We start from the raw sequence: 22,988 nt of genomic DNA, 5'->3' as shown, positions 1-22,988 counted from the left end.
GCAGGAACAGTGAATTCAGAAAGTCCCTGTGTAGTCTTCAAGTATTTCTGCATTGCAGCTTTGCCCTTCCCTCTGCATCTCTGACAGGGAGAGTGTACTTCCTGACAGGGAGTACTTCCACAGCTCTGCTACTCATACATACTAACTCATTGACTGCTGCATCTCAGAGTAGGGAGAATACCAAAGGATACTCACAATCTCAGAGTTAGTATACACTCCCCCAATCATACTTGCAGTTCTGCAGCTCTAAGGATCATGCTATGGTTCTTGAACATTTAGTACATACCTTGGGCTCTTTCACAGTCTTCTATGAATACGTTGAATTCACTTCTTGTACTAATCTGTTCAGTGTTTGTATAGCAAGTGAGTACTGTGTGCATTAACAAAAACTGTGACAATGGATGCTTAGAACAACATTGGTCACATTTCTGTTTCATATGTACCGTGGCAAATGTTTGCCATGGACAACTTTAATAATACCAATTTGTTAATCAGGCAAGCCCACTGGACAGACAATCCCTTTTCAGGGGCAACCTGGGAGCAATGTATAGTTATGTAACTTACTCTAAGTCACACAGTAAGCAAATGAGGGCTGCAATAGTCAAACCATGTATCACAGAAACTACAGCCCATAATCTTAACCCTCCACGCAGACAATTTGGTCAGATTTATGTTTTAATGTACAAATACATAGAGAGTAGTTATGTGTTTAGCGAGCTTGGTCTGTTAAACTGTTCCCTGTTGTGTATTTTTCATTTATTGAGGCACTGCTTCAGTGTAATTCTGCCTGCTGCTTCATTAATATGCTTCCTGGCATTCTTGGCATCCCACACCTTAATTTTCTTTATAAGAACAGTATAATGGACACAACTTTTATATTATGTCTGCTTTCTCTTTTCAGCCAACTTGTTTTTCACATTTATGTCATTTAAACCCTCCAAATTTCTGGTATGTGTGGTAATAACTCTGCAACAGCTCTAGCTTCTCCCTCTGTACATCGTTTGGCTAAGATGTCTGGGGTCAGAGGAACTCTGCTATGTTTATTATTTTTTTCCTAAGTTGCTAGTTTAGGAACATTTTTTGGTATTTTAACTCCTGAAATGTTACATTCCTATAGGATTCCTGAGGAGTCTTGATTTCCGAAATGTGTTGAAATTCTGATTTGTGGGCCCTGAGCATGGTGATTCTGCTGTTATTTCTGATTCAGGAGTTTAACTATACTTTTTACATTTTACTATTGATATGGGCTATGTTTTATTAAAACATCATTGACTTGATAAAGAAATCTGCAATTACCAAAGTTCTAATTAAGAGCAAATCTTATTAAACATGTGAAGTCTGAAAATGAAATGTATGTCATTATATCGTGCCGCTCAATAAAACGTTCAGGTTATTAACTATACGCTGACCAATAACTGAGCTCCCTAAACAACTGTATTCATAAAGAAAACTGCCAATTTCTTATTACTTCATAGGTTCATAGGCAGGTGCTAGGCAATCAGTCTGCAGGCTATTAACTAGACTAACCAAAACCAAATATTCAAAAATTCCTTCCAGCCTCACAGTGTGCATGAGAAGAAGGACCAAAGGAGAATTTGTGGCTACTCATCCAGTTATATAGGTTCACCTTGAATGTGATAGGGGTGCTACTCTGCCTCTTGGCATTTAGTGATTTTTTTTTTAAAGTGGGGAATATGTTGGAATATGAATCTATCATAAAAGCATGTTTTGTTTATTGGATGATTAAGATTTGGTTCATTTAATTGCATATTTGAGGTACCATTTGTTCTGCAAAGGAAGCGGAAGTCAAAGGGTTTGAATATTTAATGGCACAAAAGGCTATTCACAGATTTCCATGGAAGAGTCTATAAGAGACTGATTGTAGGACTGATGGCTGCTAGTCTGTCATAATAACTAAGATTTTTGACATCACAAATATTTTAGTTATAAACGTCTGAACTCTCTTAAATTGAGTGATACGTTTATAGAAATGCATGCCAAAAGGTGCATCATATTCAATAATGGGTCTTATGAAGTAGGATTAAAGTGAATTAAGACTTCTTTGGAAATCAGATGAGCCAGAACCGGAGTCTTTCAGAACTACAGTAGAGCATACCTCTCAACCTCTTAGCATAAGAAATCTGGGCAAAGCCTAAAATAATTGGTGAACAAAGACCTAAAATGGGGACAGATTTTAAATATTGCTCTTACAAATACAGAAAGTTGATAGAATAACATGTTTTGCATTAACATGCATTTCCTGAAACAAATGAAGTGTGAATCTCAAATGTATGTAATTATTTCGCGATTTCAGCCCTCAGTGATTTGCCAGAAAACCACAAATTTTATGAGGAACAGACACAAAATATGAGGCAGAAATCTGGACATTCTGAGAAAATCTGTACAGTTGTGAAGAATGCTGTAAAGACACGATGGCCTAACAATAATAAAGTAACAAAATCTCCTACAAACTTTATGAGAGTGTTTAACTGGAGGAGTATGTTATGTGAAAATGCTTTCTTTACCAAAATGAATTTTTCCACATTTAATTTTAGTGAATTTAAATACATTGTAAATCTGACTTTTTATGCATTTTAGATAGAAGGTGAAAAGGGAGATGATTGATTGGGAAGTGAATAAATTTATTCCAACTTTTTTTCCAAGCCAAAAGACTAGAAAGTTTTAGTACAAAGAGAAAGAAAGAATTTGGATAATCTACAAATTGTGAAATACCAATAAAGGCTTAGTAAATTTAAATCACCACAAGTTTTTGTGGTTGACAGTATATAATAAGAATACAGACTGATGTACAGATCAAATAAAATGCAATACTTCATTGTTTACTTTTTTTGGAATGGCATGAGGAATTCATGTACAAAAGTCTGCATTTATTTTTATTATTGCATTTTTTGGAGAGTACAGAGAATCATAGTTTCTCCTTCCTATCAAGTTTTGCTTGTCGTATGGATTACTGTTGTCTGATAGACCTATTGCTTTTTCTTGCAAATGTCTTTTGAAGCTACAGATCCACAATAAAGTAATTCATTTTTCATATTGGACAGAATTAGATGCCACATTAAAGGATGATAACGTTTGAATTTATTGTACAGTACTATATAATCCTATATTCCTTTAAATAAACTTTAATATACATAAGTTTAGTTATATTTCAGTGCCTAGTTAGCACCAATAGAACGTTTCCTATCATCCATATGCCATCCCATCCTGTACTGTATATCATTTCTTAAATGCAGATATTGCTCATATCTTTTGCCACTGTTTCCTGGTTATTTTCTGGACCAATCTCCAAGAATCTTATTACCTTCCTAATATTATTACTAAGCAGTTTACAGGACTACAATTTATTCTAAATCTAGGTTTAGATTGTTGGGCTGTTGATGTGTTTATTTTTTTTTTACTTCTGTTGCATTTTGCTCCAGTAAAATTATGTATTACATCTGCAGTGAAAAACCCTTCAGGACTATTCTAATTCACAATTTTCCACTTATATAATAATGTATTTAAATGTTTACAAAAAAATCATCTAGACTTTAGAAAATGTTTACTGACTGTAAATATGAAGAGAGAATGCTGGAGGTGCTTACAAATTACTGTCTAGATTTCATAAAAGTGTACTGAGTGGAAATATGCATAGAGAACATTATATGTATAGACGTAACTAGATATATACCTCTATGTTTCTAAGCGATGTTTACTTTTTGTATAATAAAATAGGTTCCAATGTTCAGAATTTGTGCAAAACATTGAACACTAATAATGTATTAGTACGTTTTTGCTCTGAATACCTTTTTACCAGAATTTGTTACTAACCACTGACACGTTTTACATTAATTATAGATATATATATATATATATATATATAAATCTGTGCACCGGTGCATTTATGTATATTTGTGCAAAAGCTGACTAATCTCGATCATATTTGCTGTGTTCATATATTTACTCTGTATAAAAAGACTTTTGGTTAAAAAAAAATAATATGTGACTAATTAGCAGAGTGGTTAGTACACAAAACATATGGCTAGATCCTAAGTTTATGCTTTCAGTGCTGAGTGATTGTTTTTATGTAACAATGCAGAATTATTTGACCAATCATTGCTGCTAGAACTAAACTGCATAGCAGTGTACATACTTTCTCCTCTCAGGCACCTAATCTTTTGCAAGCTCACTCCAATGACATTAATCCAAATTCAGAATGACTCAAAAAGCATTTCTTCATCCAAGCCAAATGCTCCGGCTTGAACACAGGACAGATCACCTACCTAATCACCCCACAGGGCTCAGTTCTGGGACCTCTCTTGTTTGGTATATACTTCTCTGAGGTTCAGGCTAACACGGGGGGATTATGGCTGACAAAGTTTGCAGATGACTGCAAACTGGGGGCCATAATCGAATCTCCAGCTGACACAAGCATCCTCCAAAAGGGTCACACAGAGACAGATGCTTGGTGCCAGAGCCACGGCCTCAAGCTAAATGCTAAAAAGTGCATAGTCATCGCCTTTGGGAAAAACAAGGTGCCCACAAATTACCACATAGGTGGTAATCCATTAAGTACGGAAGAAGTAATTAGAGATTTGGGGACCAACGTAGATAATAATCTCTCCTTTGATAATCACGTTGCCAAAGTGGTTAGAAAGACCTTCTATATAGCCCACCTTATCACGAAAGAGTTCGCATCTAGATCAAGAGAGGTCATTGTGCCCCTCTACTCGTCACTCATCAGGCCCATAATTGAATACAATGTCCCTTTTGGGATGTACCTTACCCGACACCTGCAGCAACTGGAGAGACCCCAAAAGTACCTCACCAAGAGGATCATGGGCTACAAACAGATGTCCTATACAGCTTGACTAAAGAAACTCCAGCTCTACTCAGTTGCTTACTGCCTACTCAGAGGCAATCTATGCCTGATGTACAAAGGCATGTCAAACCCAGAATTAATGGACATGCTCCACCTCAAAAATTCCAAGTCCCTTAGAGCTACACGCTCCAGGGACCTAAACCTCAGCACAAAAATAAATAGGACATGCTGGAGGGACAGATTCATTTCCCAGAGGCTCCCCTCACTCTGGAATAGAATCCCAATTCATGTTAGACATAGCCCCTCGCTGACCCTCTTCAAGCGAAATCTGGACGCGTGGATGGGAAATCGCAAATTCACCCCTGGGATCTCTTCTGTGTCCCTGCTAGACAGAGGCACAGTAAACTAATCTTAAAGGGTACCTTCTGTGACCTACTTTACAGAGGCACAGTAGGCTAATCTAATAGGGAGGCAGAAGCCAAATACACTCTGGCTAGGCTTATAAATGCCCTAGGGCAGATAGCCTAGTAGCTACCTATGAACCTATAATCTCCTTTCTGAGTCTGTTCTCCCCTCTCAAGATTCACTGAAGACTGACGCACTTCAGAATCTAATATATATATATATATATATATATATATATGTCAGGTGATCAAGTATTCAGAAACTCGAAATTCATATCAGCGAGACAATATGATTAAATTTCTGAAAACCTGAACATTAAACAAAAACAAAACAAACAAAAAAAAAAAAAAAAAAAACACATATAAAAATCTATCTTTTTTATGGGTTTGCATGGAGGGCAAGCCCTGCTAATTATATATACCAACTCTCCAACGGCAAATTTATCGATCCTCACTGTACCATGATGTCCATTCAAAAGCTTCAGGTTTTCAGAAATTTGATCATATCATGTCTCCAATATGAATTTTGAGTTTCTGAAAACGTGATCAACTGAATGGTATTCATATATATGTATATATATATATATATATATATTGCATATTACACTCTACTTGACTGTACATTGCACTGTGCTTGCTCACTGGAATGTATATATCCATTTTTTTTCTGTGTAATTATATCCTGCATCTCTCTCTGGCTGCTGTGTTGTCTCTGGCCCACCGGGTGATCACAATCTATCAACCTCCCTCCTTCATTTATGACCATGAACCTATTTGCCTGGTCAAAAGGGACCCCCTGCTATTAAACCCAGCTATCTGAGCTGCTCTCTGGGGATAATCCTGTCTAACTGTCCAAGTCCCTCTTATAAAAGGACTCAAGGAACTATCAACCTCCCTCCTTCATTTATGACCGTGAACCTACCTGCCTGGTCAAAAGGGACCCCCTGCTATTAAACCCAGCTATCTGAGCTGCTCTCTGGGGATATTCCTGTCTAACTCTCCAAGTCCCTCTTACAAAAGGACTCAAGGAACTATAAACCTCCCTCCTTCATTTATGACCGTGAACCTACTTGCCTGGTCAAAAGGGCCCCCCTGCTATTAAACCCAGCTATCTGAGCTGCTCTCTGTGGATAATCCTGTCTAACTCTCCAAGTCCCTCTTACAAAAGGACTCAAGGAACTGTCAACCTCCCTCATTCATTTATGACCGTGAACCTACCTGCCTGGTCAAAAGGGACCCCCTGCTATTAAACCCAGCTATCTGAGCTGCTCTCTGGGGATAATCCTGTCTAACTATCCAAGTCTCTCTTACAAAAGGACTCAAAGAAGTATGTGTATTTACAATCCTTAGTGTAATGAACTGCTTTATAGCCTGTTCTGGTTTGTGTACAAAAGGGCCCTCTCCCAAGCTAGGCATCCAGCAGCCAGGCCCTGCTCTCCCCTATAGATAGACCCCATCCACTCCTTTGTTACTAACACTACGTTACCCATTTCTTACCTTTGTACCTTCCCTGCCAACTCTAATTTCTTACTTTTCACACTAGGTGGCGCCCTTTACTCGCTTTTCTACTCTTCTCCTCTCTAGTCTCCAACCCCTCACTACTGCTTAATTCTGACGTCTCTTTTCCTACTCTCCCTGTCCAATATCTAACTGATCCTGTACCTACCCCTAATCACCCTATCTCCCTTTCCCCTCACCTCTATTCCCCAGTAAACAGATTCTTGTAGAATCACTACCCATTCACCTGCAACTGTCTAAGAGCTTCTGTAAACTCTGTAGCTTACTGACTGTCTCTTGATTCTCATCCTTTACCTGCTCTAATCTGCTCCCCTCCCTACCCCCAATTCCCACCCATCCCTAGTGGTCCTACCCTTATACATCTCTGGCCACTCCCCCTTCTTAGCTCACCTATCACACAGTCCCTCACCCTCCTATCCATCCATAACCTATCCTAGTCTACTAAAACACCTTCCCACAGTTTTCTTTTCTATCCTTTCAACTACCTTCATACACATCCCTATCACCATGCCTCCACTACTAAGCTCTAATAATGTAAAACATATACTCCTTTCCTCACTTCTTCCATTCCTTATACTATCTTACCTTCTAAAATCATATGAACAACTTAGCCTAAAAGACACACACTCTGTCACCCAATACACTAGCCAACCTTCCCAAATTACATTCCAGCCATTCTCAAACTACATCTCTTCTCCTAGCTACCTTTTACCAAGATTTCATAGAAAATTCCATATTACCTACAATAACCACCTAGATAAAAAAAATCTTACTTCTACTCCAAACCCTCTGACACCAAAATTAGACTACTTCTCTCTCTCATAGCAGGTGACATTCATCCCAACCCTGGCCCAAACAAGACTCCAACTATTAATCCCCTACTCTCTCCACCCTCCTGCTCTACCTTTCCATCCAAACCCCCAAACTCTCTCTCTATAGCTCACCTAAACATCTGCAGTATTAATAATAAAATTGCCCAACTCCATGCTCTGCTTGATATCCACTCATTTGACATACTTTGCATAACTGAAACTTGGCTAAAACCAACAATCCAAGACAGCGAAATTACTCCCCCAGGCTACAACATTTTAAGACTAGACTGTAAATCCAAAAGAGGCGGTGGTATAGCAATTCTGTATAAAACAGACATGCAAATTACTGTTATCCATGAAAAACCTCCCTCTTTTAGCAACGCTGAAATCCTTATTACTAAACTACACCTTAATACCCACAAATCCATTAATATTATTTGTACCTACCTTCCTCCTGGAAATAATATTAACACACTAGAAGAAATTCTTAATTGGCTCTCTATTACTTACCCACAAGAAACCATACTACTAGGTGATGTCAGTATAGACTGGAAAACCTGCTCCTCAGGAGTCTCACCCTCCCTCCTAAATCTCAATGGCTTCTCGCAAACCATTAACACCCCAGCCAAAACAAACAAATCTAACAATAAAGAAAGCATATTGGATTGGATTCTGATTAACAGTCACGACCAAAATTACATAGTAGGAACACTACCTGACAACATAAGTGACCATGCCATCGTCTATTTAATAAGACGTAAAAGCCCTACTCCTCACCTTACTAAATATAAACAAATCAGAACAAACAGAAACTTCAACCCTGAATCCTTCCTTGCTGAATTACAAACTACAAATTAGTCTCCTTTTAAACTTCTGCCACTAGATGACGCTGTTGCATACTTCACCTCAAAATTCCTATCTATACTAGACTCTCATGCCCCTTTACGATCTGTCAGAATTCGCTCAAAACAAGCCCCTTGGCTCTCAAAAGACACACGGCATAAAATAATTATGAAAAATAAACTTTGGACCAAATACCATAACACCAAAGATCCCAGTGACCATCTTAAATTTAGACAAATAAGAAACATTACAAAAAAAGCAGTATTTCTAGACAAAAGAAATTACTACTGCCACCTACAACAAACTAACCAGCTAAACCCACAAATGTTTTGGGCAGGGATTAATAAAACCTGGCCACTCCAACACCCCACACCCCTTAAACTCGTCCCATAACAACCCAAAACAAACAGCTGATGCCTTTAATACATTCTTCACTGAAACTGTCCAGTCACTATCTAAACAACTATCCTTTGATATAGCTTCTCAGCCCACCTCCCCTCCCACTTCTATTCCCCAATTACAACTTCAACCTGTACCCACATCCCTCATCTGCTCTCTTCTCCACAAACTTAAACCATCCTCCCCATCTGCTGACCTTCTATCCCCCCAATATCTATAAATTGCTGCCAAACCACTGGCCTATCCTATTTCAATTCTAATTAACAGAACCATTACCAAAGGCTACATTCCCTCAATCTGGAAAACCTCACATATTGTTCCCCTACATAAAGGTGGTGACTCAATAGAGCTTTTTAACTACCGACCCATATCCCTTCTCTCCCCCCTTGCCAAAATAATGGAAAAATGTATGCAAAAACAGCTTCTTAAACACCTGTTAAATAACAACCTCCTATCCAACTGTCAGCATGGTTTCAGACCCTTCCATAGCACCACTTCTGCCCTCCTTTCCTTCACTGACTGCATCAACAAAAATCGGAACAATAATATCCTCACCTCTGCTCTCTTCATTGACCTATCCAAAGCCTACGATATGGTCAATCACCAGATTCTAATAAATTTACTGAAAACATTAGCCTTAGACTCTAGTACCATAAATTGGTTCCACTCCTACCTTCAAAATAGACAACAGGCAGTACGCTGGCATAATAACTTATCCAACCACCTCCCCATTTTCCTAGGAGTTCCCCAAGGCTCTATTCTTGGCCCCCTTCTGTTTTCTATTTTTATTAATGATCTGCAAACTAGTATTCCCTTAGCTAACTGTATACAATACGCTGATGATTCTACTCTGATCTGTTCTGCCTCATCATCCTCTGAACTACACTCTATCACCCAGCAGACATTTCTAACTGCAGAAACTTGGTTCCTTAAACGATGTCTAATCTTAAACCCTAAAAAAAAAAAAATTGTTACTCTTCTCCCCCACCCGCAAGTCCCCTCCTCTCAACTTCTCAGTCCTCTCTAATAATGGCACCAGTATATCTCCAGACCCCTCCACTAGGCTCCTGGGAGTTGAAATAGATAACAACCTATCTTTTGATTCTCACATAAATAACACTATTAAAGAAGTCAACAGAAAACAAGGCTCACTTTATAGAATCAAACCATTCCTTACTCCACTGGCCAGAACGTCCATTACCCACTCCCATCTGGTTTCAACCCTCCTTTATGCCTCACCTATTTATACTAACCTCTCCAAATCTAACCTCAAGAAACTGTCTACTGCCTATAATAGTATCGCCAGATTTGCCTCTGGTTCTACTTACAGAACTCACCATTGCAATAACTTAAAGGAATTAGGATGGCTAGAATTGCAAAATCTGATCTTGTTCTATCAACTCTCCTTAGCCCAAAACATTCTGTACAAGCCCACTAATACCCCTATACTCACTTCCCTTATAACTCCATACTGCAACCTCAAAAGCCTACGTTCCTCTAACAAACACCTCATAGCAAGTTGTAAAGCCAACAACTTGGCAGGTAACTCCTTGTTCTCTAACACTATTGGAAAATCCTGGAACTCTCTTCCTGACAATCTCTCTTCCATCTCCTCTCCTCACTGCTTTAAAACCCAGCTCAAAACTTTCCTTAGAACCCACTGGCTCTGCCCCTGCATAAACCCTGACTAACATTTCCATCTGTTTCTACCACTTCCACCTTTTCTGCCTACTAATTTTTTTTTAGTCCACAAGTAAATTGACTGTTAATATGTTAATGTCCTAACTTTTGCTCTTGACAGAACTTGACACTTTAAATGCTCATTAACTAAAATGTTACTCTCTGTAATTCTGTTTATAAATGAAAGTATTTTTGGAGCTTTTCTCCTCGGGCCTCCACTGAAAATGGACTCAATACCCAGCTGGACAATAAAAAATAAAAAATAAATTATTGCTTACAATTCTGTATTTTTTGTTAGTGAAACCTTTTCTGTTTCACGCAGCTGAGCCTGAAATTGGTCAATGTCGATCAGTGCACTACCCCAGTAAACAGATATAAATAAATAAACTGCATGCTAGTTTGGAGTGATCTCTCTGGTCTATAATTAATATCTATATTTTCTTTGTTGTTTATGCTACTGTACTTCCCTTGTACTTATGTAAACGTACGTAGGAATAAGTGCTTAAAGATAAAGCTACCAATGAAACTGAATAAGTTGGATTTTTCTGCTACAACTGACTGCACTCACCATACTCTTTGTGAATATGCTCCATCTTTGAAATTTGAATCCTTTTATAATAATGACGTCTGATATTTGACTCTGAAATGTACCTTTGTTATTGTACATCAGGAGTATATGTTGTTGATTCTATTGTTTTGCAATGTAAGTTTTACTTGCAGTTCCAAGATCTTTGCAATTGTTGTTTTTGCCTTTGAAAAAAATCTGTTAGAGTCAGTCTCCATACAGAGTTGTCACAGAATAAAGAATATATATCTGTGCATGCTCATGCTTCCTGAAGTATATCCTTATTGTGTTGGAGGGCTATACCATATGTTATGCATGTTAATTCTTAACAATCATGTTGTCTACATCTTTGTGTTGCCCATCCTTGGGAAACTGGTGAAAAAAGCGGTCAGACCAAAAAAAAAAAATCCGAAAGTGCAACTCCATATATCTCTCTTATAGAACAAGAAACCATCATTTAAAAAAAGAGACAATACTTTTACTATAAAATATTGGACCAGAATCCAAAAGACTTGTTCTTGGAGCAAATGGCATGCTTCAGTGTAAGCCTGTTTTATAGATAAGCCTTACGCTGGAGTTACTCACTTACACTGAGAAGAACTCTTTTGAAAACTGTCCCAATGTGTTTTCCATTTTTGAGATGTAAAATGTGGCAGCTATAATATTTAAAGCTAAGCCACTATACAAAACAGTGCAAAGTAGTAAAAACAATACATTTTGCTGAGGGGATATAACCCCCTTCCCCCATATCCAGCCCCATAGGGGTTCTGACACTATATTAATATCTCTGTATATACTATTGCCAGTTTTCCAAAAAGTCAGAGAATAGGGATAAGTATAACAAAACAAAATAAAAAAAACTTTATTCTCTGAGTTTCATGACTCACAAAGAGTATAGCACATACTAAGATATGAGCAGTGTGTAAAACCTACTCAACGGCAGCAATATTTTGAAAGCTGACAAGAATCAAAACAGCATGGAGCCTTCTGTGGTTTCATGTTCTGTAATGTGAAAGATAAAAATCAGATGTATTGCTGTCTAAGTGCCGGAAAAGAACAAGACAGATTAAAATGAACTAGACACTGGAAATTAAAATTAGTCCTTGGGTCATGGAACACTACCTCTCTGAGACAAACAGCAGAAAACATCACACTATAAAACAGATTTTACTAAGCTGACACTACGCATCATCAACTTTAAAAGAAACAGATGAAATAAGCATTTTGATGGGGGCAATCCTTCTGCACCACTCGTATGATGGACTTGACCTTTCCATATCAGTGCATCTGTAATTATTTTTCCTCCAAAATCATGCAGCCTTTAGCATAAGAAACAACTTCATTCTCTCAATTGTTACAGTTGTCACTGGTATCAAGAGAAAAGGTTTGACTAAACATGGGACAAAGTGAATAGTCCTGTTTCATGTTTAACCAGTGTGATCACAGCAAGCTCTCTCACCTCTCTGCTAAGGCAGGAACTAGAGCTTTTGAGGGAGGTTGAAGGACATGAATTAAATATAGTTTATTTATCTCTATGCACAGCACTGCTCTTGCAACCAGACCTTTTGAGTGGGAGTGGACTCCTTTCTATTCTAGAGTTTCCCTTCAGGAGAGGCCTTGGGGGATGTGGGGATACTCATAAGCCCCTGAATGGAGTTTATGCAAGTAGACGAGGGGGTCACTGCAATGCACCTGCAAGCTGCAGAATGGAAAACATTCCTGTCTGTGCTATTTAGAGAATTAGGCTTTTTAGAGACAGTGGGATAGGTGCTTGTATGGATTCTATAATTGTGCTGGATGATTTCAACACTCATATGACAAATGGGGGCAACACCTAGAAGGGTGGAATTGCCAGGCATTGATTGCCTGACTTGGAGCCATGTAGTAAATTGTTATTGCACGTGTACTAGCCATGGATTGTCCATAATGTTCAAACATAATGTAGCACTTGAACGCAGTCAGTATCAGGGCATTGTGAGCCAAAGAATGATGAGCGATTCTGTAGCTGTGTTTCCAGACCTTTGGCCACATACAGTGGGCTCTCATGTCAAGAGATATTCTGAAATGTCAACTGATCACCACATGGTCAGACTGTCACTATAGCAGCTGGAGGAACCTGGAGAACCCCAAAACATATTTATTGCATCTTGGTATCTGTATGATACAATGGATGGTGAATGGACAGATACATATACAGATGGGTGGATATATGACCATTAACAGGAAATGGGCCTTCATGGTTTATTAAATGACTGCAGTAGGAGTGGGTTCCTGTGTTCTGCTCTGTAATTTTAATGACAATGGGTCCCTGCATGCTATCCATTGTGTTTGTGGTTGTAAATTCCTTTGCTGTGTTTAATACATGTAGCAACACTGGAAACTTGCACACTTTTTATCACTGAGAATGGATTGTTACATTTTCTTCTCAGTTATAGCTCTGAGTAATGAGTAATCTGTGCTGTAAGCATGAATATGAGCACCTAATGTGTATTCCTGTGAGTAGCTGTTGTGAGTCCTTGTGCTGCATTCACTATAAATGAAATTAACCAGGCTCCACATAAGCAGAGGAAGTGAGTCACTGCATACAGCTTGACTGAATTTTTGTGTTGTATTATGTATCTCTTCTTGATATGTTCTTCCCAGTGACGGTAGCGGCAACATTGGTGGTGGGGTGACTGCCATCTCATGTTTTCGCATGTCTTTTAGGTGGATGACACTATTCCATTTGCTGATTATATGTTTCTGTGTGACTGTGTGTTTGCATGTGTGTTTTTGTGAATATTAAGAATGCATGCGCCTGCAGAGAGGGTGAACTGCATTCTAGTGTGTGTGTGTGTGTGTGTGTGTGTGTGTGTGTGTGTATGAATATGAATGAATTCCAGTATTATGTGTTTTGTGTGTGTGTGTGTGTGTGTGTATTTATTTTGAACATGCATGTGCCTGCAGATGGAATGAATTCCATTATTCTGTTTGTGGGTATGTGTGTGTGGGTGGGTAGGGAGGGGGCTGCAGTGTGGATTTGCCCTGTATATACAGAGACAGCGAATCTTAATGGTTAGTTTGTGAGTGTGTCATAATGTTAACCACTTCATCGTGTACACTGAAACCATACCCCTGTTGTCTGCAATGTGTATAGTCATAACATGTTTCAGCATTAGCATGCTCATTATGTTCTGTGAAGGCAGACCCTACTTCCTTTTCAGGTCATGAAAAATGAGGGGATGCCCTTATTAATCAGCACAATATCTAAAGGACCTTTTGTACTGGGACTGTATCTTCTGCTGGCTTTCTCACTTTTTACTGTCAAAATGGATCTTTGTTAGCACCAATGATGCACTGGAATTTCACTGCCCCATTGTCATTAACATACGAGTAGTCAGAATGAGTCCTTGTGTTTTCTATTTCAATATCTGCAAATGAAAAATTCATTAAACTCCTTTTAGTTAATTAGTTGTTTCGTTTTGTTTTACTTACTAAGTACATATAGATACACATGTTTTAAATTCGTACCTCCTCAAGGTACGAGATGAGGGCCTCACGATTTGCTAGCCATTCGTGTTCCAATTGCTCCGTTCGAGGAAACTTGTTGCAACTCAGCTCCAACGTAATCTCAAAGCAGTTTGTATGAAGGTAATTAAAATCCTGCATCCCTGTTTGTGATAAGAAATAACATGTAGAACAAGGAACATTATTTTCTGTACATTGTGGGAAATATATGTTTCTATTACCACAAGATAAGGAAATTAATCAGGGAATTCATTTCAAACTTAATTTATTCACGAATATAATATATAGTTCAGTGATATAATTGTAAATATTTATTGCCATTTGTATTTATTTCTTAACTGGGAACTGGTCAAGCTCCAATGAGCCTTCTCAGCTGTGACCCAGGCCACAGAGGAAATATACAGATAACTCTAGCTCAGAACCAATGACAGCTGGCTACCTTATGTGCACCTGAAAAAGATGATGTTAAGTTGTCAATCTCGCCTTCATTCTTGCTTGATGGGTTCGGAGCCGATCCTCGGCTCCGACTCGGCACTTTGCTAAGCTCGAGAGTCACTTTTACCAGCTCGAGGCAGCACCATATCCCATGATGCAAGGCGGTAACTACCCAGATCTCGTTTGCCGCTTCGCTGATGAGGTCCTCCTTTTACCAGCTCCTGGTAAGTGTTTTATATTAAACTGCTTTTAACCCCTTAACCCCCTCTTCCGAGGATTCTCCTGACCAGTCAGGAGATCCTCCGCGCAAGAGGACTTGTAAGAGGAAACATCTACACTCCCCTGAGTCTATCACTTCAGATACCGACTTAGATGAGTCGGAGGGATCCCCAAGATCCCCCTCTGAGGATGTCTCCTTTTCAGACATCCTAGAACTCCTAAAACAGAGGGGAAACTGGCCCTCCACAAATCCCTCTGAGGATGAGTCGGTATACCTAGAGGCGTTTGGATCTCGACCCTCCACCTCCTGGGTGTCTCCGCCTTTCGACCACCTTATGGAGGTTATTGCTCGAAAGGCTTGGGCTGCTCCTGACTCTGTAGAGCCAGTTCCTAGGAGGCCGTCTAAATTTATTACAGCCCCTTCTGAAAAGCAATTCCTTACGAAAGGTGTCCCTGTTGATGCCATGGTGGTGGCGGCCGCCACTAAGAAGGAACTTGCAGATCCTTCCGTACCAGTCCATCCTCCTAATAAGGATTCTAGGACCATGGATAGGTATGGCAAGCGGATGTTCTCCTCAGCGACCTTTGCCATGCGCTCGCTGAACTACTTATGTCACTTCACCAGACTCCAAAGGGACATCCTTAAGGAGCTAGGTGAAGTAGTGCAGGATCCTACGGCTGCAGGGGCTCAAGAGAAAATTGCTTCTCAGCTAGGAATCCTTAATTCTATAGCTAACTCCTCCATGCGTCTGATATCATATGCAGCAGATGGAGCGAGTAGAGCCGCGGGTACAGGAGTGGCTCTTAGACGTCAATCCTGGATGCGGCTCTGTAATTTTGCAGATCCCTTTAAGGCGTCCTTCACAAATTCTCCCTTTGATGGGTCAGCATTGTTTGGTCCTCAAGTGAAGGATACATTGACCAGGTGTGAGCAGGACGGCAAGACTCTTTCTGCCGTAGGGGTCCGTTTTTCTACCCCCTCTAGACCTTACCCTAAAGGTCAGAAGGGCGGAAAAATGTGGTTCTGTAAATCCCAGGGAGTCACGCCGGACGCACGTGGTCAGTTTACCCCTAGAGGCAGAGGGGGTAATAATAACAGACGCCGTTCTAGAGGCAGAGGGGGTCCACAAAACCAGGGAAGCAGAGAGCCTCTTTCTGACAAGCCCTTACAGCATCCCTGAGATGTTGCCCGACTGTCCATCCTTGGAGGCAGTCGGGGGAAGACTATCGCTGTACCCAGAAGCCTGGCATTCCCTTTCTCAAGACAGATGGGTACAGTCGATCATATCCGAGGGTTACAAAATTCCTTTCGAGGAAAGTCCTTTCTCTCACAAAAATTCCCTTCCAGATGTACCACCCGGTCTAAGGGAAGTTGCAGAGTCAGAAGTATTAAAGCTTCTACAAAAAAGAGCCATTCAGCCAGTTACAACAGACCATTCAGAGCCCGGAATCTACTCAAGATTCTTTTTGGTCCCCAAAAAGACGGGAGACTGGAGACCAATATTGGATCTCAGCAGACTCAACAAGTCTGTGAGAAAGACAAGATTTCGAATGGTCACACTTCAATCAATTTTGCCCTTCCTAGAGAAGGACAACTGGATGTGCTCAATAGATCTTCAGGACACGTACTATCACATAAAAATTCACAGACGCTCCAGAAGATTTCTCCGCTTTCGGCTGGGGTCCAGTCATTTTCAATTCAGAGCCCTGCCCTTTGGTCTCACAACAGCCCCCAGAGTGTTCACCAAATGTATGGCAGTGGTCACGGCTCACCTGAGACGTCAAGGATTCCAGGTGTTTCCGTATCTTGACGACTGGCTCCTTTCAGCCACCACCAGGCATCAACTTCTTCAAGCCAGGGATTACACACTAAATCTCTGCACTCGATTAGGAATTTCGATCAACTACGAAAAATCCTCCTTATTGCCCTGCCAGTCTATTACCTTCATAGGCGCAAACTTAAACACTGTTCGGATGTCAGCAACCCTCACAGACCAAAGAATCTCGGATATACAAAGTCACGTGAGGATCATCCTTGCCAGCAAAAAGGTGCAAGCCAGAATGGTTCTGAAGGTGTTGGGACTCATGGCTGCGGCTATTACCCTTCTTCCCCTGGCCCGCTTCTACATGCGTCTGCTTCAGTGGATGTTGTTCACTCAGTGGTCTTACCAACAACTTCCAATGCGTCACCAAATCCTGGTGACACAAATTTGCAAGAATCATCTTTCATGGTGGATTACTTCCCCCCAGATTCACCAAGGCAGACCCTTTGTATCCCCGGCCCCAGTAGCCACGGTCACTACGGACGCCTCCCTGATCGGGTGGGGGGGGGTCATTATCAGGGCAGGATGGTTCATGGGACGTGGCAACCGCTCAATACCACCTGCACATAAATGTCCTAGAGATGAGAGCAGTGCTTTTAACGTTGCAAGCCCTCAACGACTTTCTTCCCTTGGGAACAATTGCAGTTCACACAGACAACATGTCTGTAGTATGGTATATCAACAAACAGGGCGGAACCAAGTCCTACCCTTGTGTCGAGAAGCTCTCAGACTTTGGCAATGGGCGATCTCCTCTCATCGGTTTCTGGTAGCAACGCATATCCCTGGGAAAACCAACATTCTAGCGGACAGATTGAGCAGAGCTATTCTCATGCCTCACGAGTGGTCTCTCAAACAATCTATAGTGGAGGAGATTTTTCTAGAATGGGGCCGCCCATGTTGCGATCTTTTTGCTACTCCCCAAAACAGCAAATGCCCAGACTTCTTTTCTCTCTTCCCACTGCCAGGCCATCCCCCCAGAGACGCTCTAACCCAGGATTGGCCCCAGGGACTTCTTTATGCCTTTCCTCCTTTTCCGCTGATTCCACAAGTACTCCAGAAAGCCACCGTTTTGAGAGCCAAAATGATTCTCATTGCTCCCTATTGGCCTCAACAAATTTGGTTCCCGTTCCTCCATCGTCACCTTTTGGTGCAGCCGTGACATCTGCACCCAGTGCCAGACCTTCTGATTCACCAATCGGGTCAGCTGCACCGGTCTATCCCTTCTCTCAACCTCACAGCATGGTTGCTCCACTTCCTTCCTTAGCCAGGCTTCCTATGATCTCTAATCCCGTTAGGGATATCATAGTGGCTTCCCTAAAATCCTCTACTAGAAGGATTTATACCAGCAAATGGAAACGCTTCTCTTGTTGGGCAAAAGCTAAAAATATAGATCCTTTTACTGCCCCTGTTCAAGCTGTTTTGGATTTCTTAGCGGAAATCTTTCACGCGGGCTCTTCATCTTCCACGGTCAAAGTTCAGTTGGCTGCTATCTCAAACTTTCATGTTGGGTTTGCAGATCACAACATTATGTCCCACAGGCTTTGTAGAGCCTTTCTAAAAGGAATCTTTCTCCTGAAACCTCCAGTCAGGAGTCCTCCTCCTCAATGGGACCTAAATCTAGTGCTGACATCCTTGATTCTTCCTCCCTTCGAGCCAGCTGTTTCATGTTCCCTGAAATTTCTTTCATGGAAAACACTCTTCCTTGTTGCTATTACCTCGGCAAGGAGAGTGTCTGAACTTCATGCTCTCTCTGTTTGTCCCCCTTATTTGATCTTCCTCAAAGACAGGGTATCCTTGAGAACTAATCCAACCTTTTTGCCTAAGGTGGCCTCGAAAAATAATTTGAACCAATCTATTGACCTCCCTGTATTTTTCCCTAATTACTCAAACAGATCGGAACAGAAATTACATTATCTTGATGTTCACCGCCAACTCGGATATTATTTGGACAGAACAAAACAATTCAGGAAATCCGATCAGCTCTTTCTTTCTTATGCTGATAACAAGAAAGGCCTTCCTGTCTCCAAAGTGACCTTATCTAGATGGCTTTCTTCCGTCATCTCTGAAATCTACCAGCTCAGGGGAAAACAGCTGTGCTCGAAACCTAAAGCGCATTCAACCAGAAGCTTAGCCACTTCCACAGCCTTTCAGGCTAGACTTCCATTAGACACTATTTGTGCAGCAGCCACTTGGGCCACTCCTCATACCTTTGTTTCTCATTACAAATTGGATTTGGCCTCCAGGGATAGAGCCAGTTTTGGCTCTACAGTTCTCAAGAGTCTGTTCCATTGAGCCACCCAGGATAGAGGAGCTAGGGACGCGGTCCCATCAAGCAAGAATGACGGCGAGATTGACAACTTAACATTGAGAAGTTATGTACCTACCATAACGTTCCATGTTAGTTGTCTTCTCTCGCCTTCTTTCTTGCGACCCACCCTCCTGCCCCCTGGCCTGGACAGAACTTTTTCTCCCTACATGGAAGAATTCTTCTTAAGACCAGACAGTTCTGGTCTGCGTTACCCATCCTTCAGGCCTTTCTGCCTTTCTTTCCTTCTGGGAAGTTTTTATGCTAGGTGTTATTGCCTATAGATAACAAACGAGATCTGGGTACTTACCGCCTTGCATCATGGGATATGGGGCTGCCTCGAGCTGGTAAAAGTGACTCTCGAGCTTAGCAAAGTGCCGAGTCGGAGCCGAGGATCGGCTCCAAACCCATCAAGCAAGAAAGAAGGCGAGAGAAGACAACTAACATGGAACGTTATAGTAGGTACATAACTTCTCATTTATATTTTATGTCAGTTTATTTATTTCATCCCAGGTCCAGTCTAGTTATAGAACCCTCTTCCTTGCTCCCACTCAACCACTTGCCTCATCTCCCACTCACACATGGGGACTGTCTGCCCCAGCCATCATGAAGTGGTAATATGCATGGCAGCTTCTTCAGTCTATAATCCAGCTGTGGGGTTGCCTCCTTCTAATTTATCCATCTCCCAGTGGAGCCTAATTGTTCTCATCTTTTCAATGTACTTAAAGTAAAGATGCTGGTAGGGCCACACCAAGGCTCTTCTAAGCTATGATTACTTTCAGTGTACACCCCCTTCCAGCTTTCACCAGTGGACTGCAGTGCCAAACTGAGCTTCACTCCTGAAATGAATGTATTAAATCTGTTTCTGAAACACTAATTAATTGCTTATACTCAGGGATATGATTTTTAATATTCTGTTAAGCACCTGTTTTCTTTGTCATTTTTCAACTATTTGCATCATAATGGATTGGGTCATGCCTGAAAAAGGGTCTTTGGACAAGTCCAGCTACCCAGGTAAATTTATATATATATAAATCGGTCCAATGCTATTCAACATCTTTATTAATGATTTCCACAAAACCATACCCAACACAAAAATGGTACAATATGGTGACAATTCAACTTTAGTCTGCTCTCAGAGCTTCAAACAGTGACCCAAACTGCTTTCTCCATCACTGAAAACTGGATGCTCCAAAACCACCTCTCGCTAAATGCCAACAAATCCAAAATACTATTATTCTCTCCGTCAAAAGCTTCCCCTCTTGATAAAAAATGTGTTCCAAATTATTAACCCAAACAACTCTATTATAGAGGTTGTTCCCTTCGCTAAACTACTTGCAGTTACTATTGATGAACACCTAAAATCCGACACTCACATACAGCAAAACATTAAGAAAACCCATATAAAACTTAGTATGCTATACAGAAACATCCACTTTCTCTCTCCTTCCACCAGACAAACTCTCGCCACTACCTATCTACTCCCCTCACTAATGTATGGCGCTTGTCTTCTAACAAACTTATCTGCCTCTCCTGCTCCAAATTGGAAGTCTGTTATAAGATTTCTAAATTTGTAACCAAAGCCAAATTCTCCTCCCATCATTGTACTGCCCTTCATTTGTTAAATTGGCTTGAACTCTCCAACCATCTAGACTATCTCCAAATTACTACAGCCCACAGACTAATTTTTCAGCCTACTAAGTGCCCAGCACTAACCAACATCCTTCAACCTTACACCACTCAGAGAACTCTAAGATCTACTCACCAAACCCTAATCACTGTCCGCAAACCCAGTCGTCCTGCTGGTCATCTTCTTCTATCCTTTTACTTAGCTAAAACATGGAATTCTCTTCCTTCCTTTCTAAGGACTTGTAAAAACTTTAAAACTCAGCTACATTCCTACCTTTCTTCTAACAGGAAATGCAACTGCACTCTCCCCATCTAGCATAATAATCAATCCACCCCTTAAACTCCTGACTAAGTCTGAGTACAAGCTAGCCTAACATAAATGTACATATTGTAAATAACATAATTGTACGTATTATAAATAACCCGTCCCACCTTTTTTTATCACTTTTCCTTCTAGGTCTTTATTCTCCCTCTCAATTAAGTTACCACTGCCATCCTAAATATTTAGGTACTATGTAACTAAAGAATTTATTCCTGTTTTCTAACATGAAATGTAATTGTAATTGTGTCTTCTTTACTATGATTGTATATGTAACTAAACTATGTAATGCGGAGCTTTACTCCCCGGGCCTCCATTGAAAACGGAATCCCTGAACCCAGTGGACCTCCCCGGTCACCAAACTGGAAATAAATATATATATATATATATATATATATATATATATATATATATATATATATATATATATATATATATATATATATATATATATATATATATACATACTTATATATTGTGTGTGTATATATATATATATATATATATATATATATATATATATATATATATACATACACACACACACACACACATGCACACATGCATTGAAGTCTCTTTTTTTCATGCAATCCTGCTGCTCTGAACATTGTCGCCAGTATTCCTGTTATGCATATGATGGCTATACTGAGTCACTTCTAAGGTTAACAAGTGTAATATGGTAACTAAACAGCTGCTATTCACTAGTCTGTATTTATTCTCTATCTTAACGGTCTAGGGGTTTGGTGGTGGGCATTTATTTATTATTTATAACTGCAGAATTGGTACTGAATGTGTTTATGTAATGTGAACTACCTCTTGCATGTCATACGCGTTATTTTCTTCCTTATGTTATTCTCTGATACCGCTGTATCTGTGTTATTTGCACTGCATTTCTCTTGTGAGCTGACACTTGTAATTTCACTTAGGCTGCACTTGCCTGGTCCTAAATGACAATAATGTTTCTTTGAAAGATATATAAAACAAAGCTGCACGTAATTCATACCAGAAAGAAATCATAAATAGCAGTACAATGGACTGTTTAGACAAAAAGAAGCAAATATTTACCATGGTGTTGCATGCACGTTTAAATTAAAGCAATGGCAGAAGATCGTAAGAAATATACTATATATAGTTACAGAATAGTTTCATAGTCATATATGATCAGGTGTAACTTAACATGAGCAGGAAAGTGGAGGAAAGATCTCACATTAAAGAAATTAGAGAGGGAGAACTAAATATAACCTATTATCTCTGACAGTCTATTCACAAAAGTCAGAAGTCAGCAGAAATTATAACTGTGCTTATGCTATCAGTAGTCATATAGCCCATGTACTATAGGAAGAGAGAACAATGTAGATATCAGTATGGTTATCGGCTAGCCATGGTTAGCTCAACTCACAAATGCTGACCTATGTTTTTAAACGACATTCAGTCTACTGTCAGGAAAGAATAATCTACAGCAGAAAGGGTTGTGACTCTGGAATTTGCCATTCCTGAATGCTGGATGGCCATCATCGTCAATTAGTTATGATGGCCACTCAGGTTGTCATACTGAACCACACAGGTTGTTTATGCTCATTAAAATACAGGGTATTAAAATACTGAATAAATAGGACATTAAACAATTTTGACAGCCTTGGCGGTTTGACCTAGTGCTATTGACATAAGCATAGTCAAATATTGTAACACAAAATGGCAATCGTGCATG

The 22,988-nt window shown here is 40.2% G+C and overlaps 1 protein-coding gene across 1 annotated transcript in view; it reads right to left on the bottom strand.

Annotated features, from left to right (window-relative positions):
• The window catches only part of CPN1 (carboxypeptidase N subunit 1), a 549,032-nt gene that overhangs the window by 121,500 nt on the left and 404,544 nt on the right, over positions 1 to 22,988 (bottom strand). Inside the window, exon 6 of the mRNA XM_044056935.1 lies at positions 14,554 to 14,693. Within this exon, the coding sequence (XP_043912870.1) occupies positions 14,554 to 14,693 (140 nt within the window). The remainder of the gene's footprint in view (positions 1 to 14,553; positions 14,694 to 22,988) is intronic.

This window comes from Protopterus annectens, chromosome 14.part0 (genome assembly GCF_019279795.1).
Source record: "Protopterus annectens isolate FY-2018-M chromosome 14.part0, PAN1.0, whole genome shotgun sequence".
NCBI lineage: Eukaryota > Metazoa > Chordata > Ceratodontiformes > Protopteridae > Protopterus > Protopterus annectens.
This window is presented reverse-complemented; position numbering and strand designations above follow the sequence as displayed.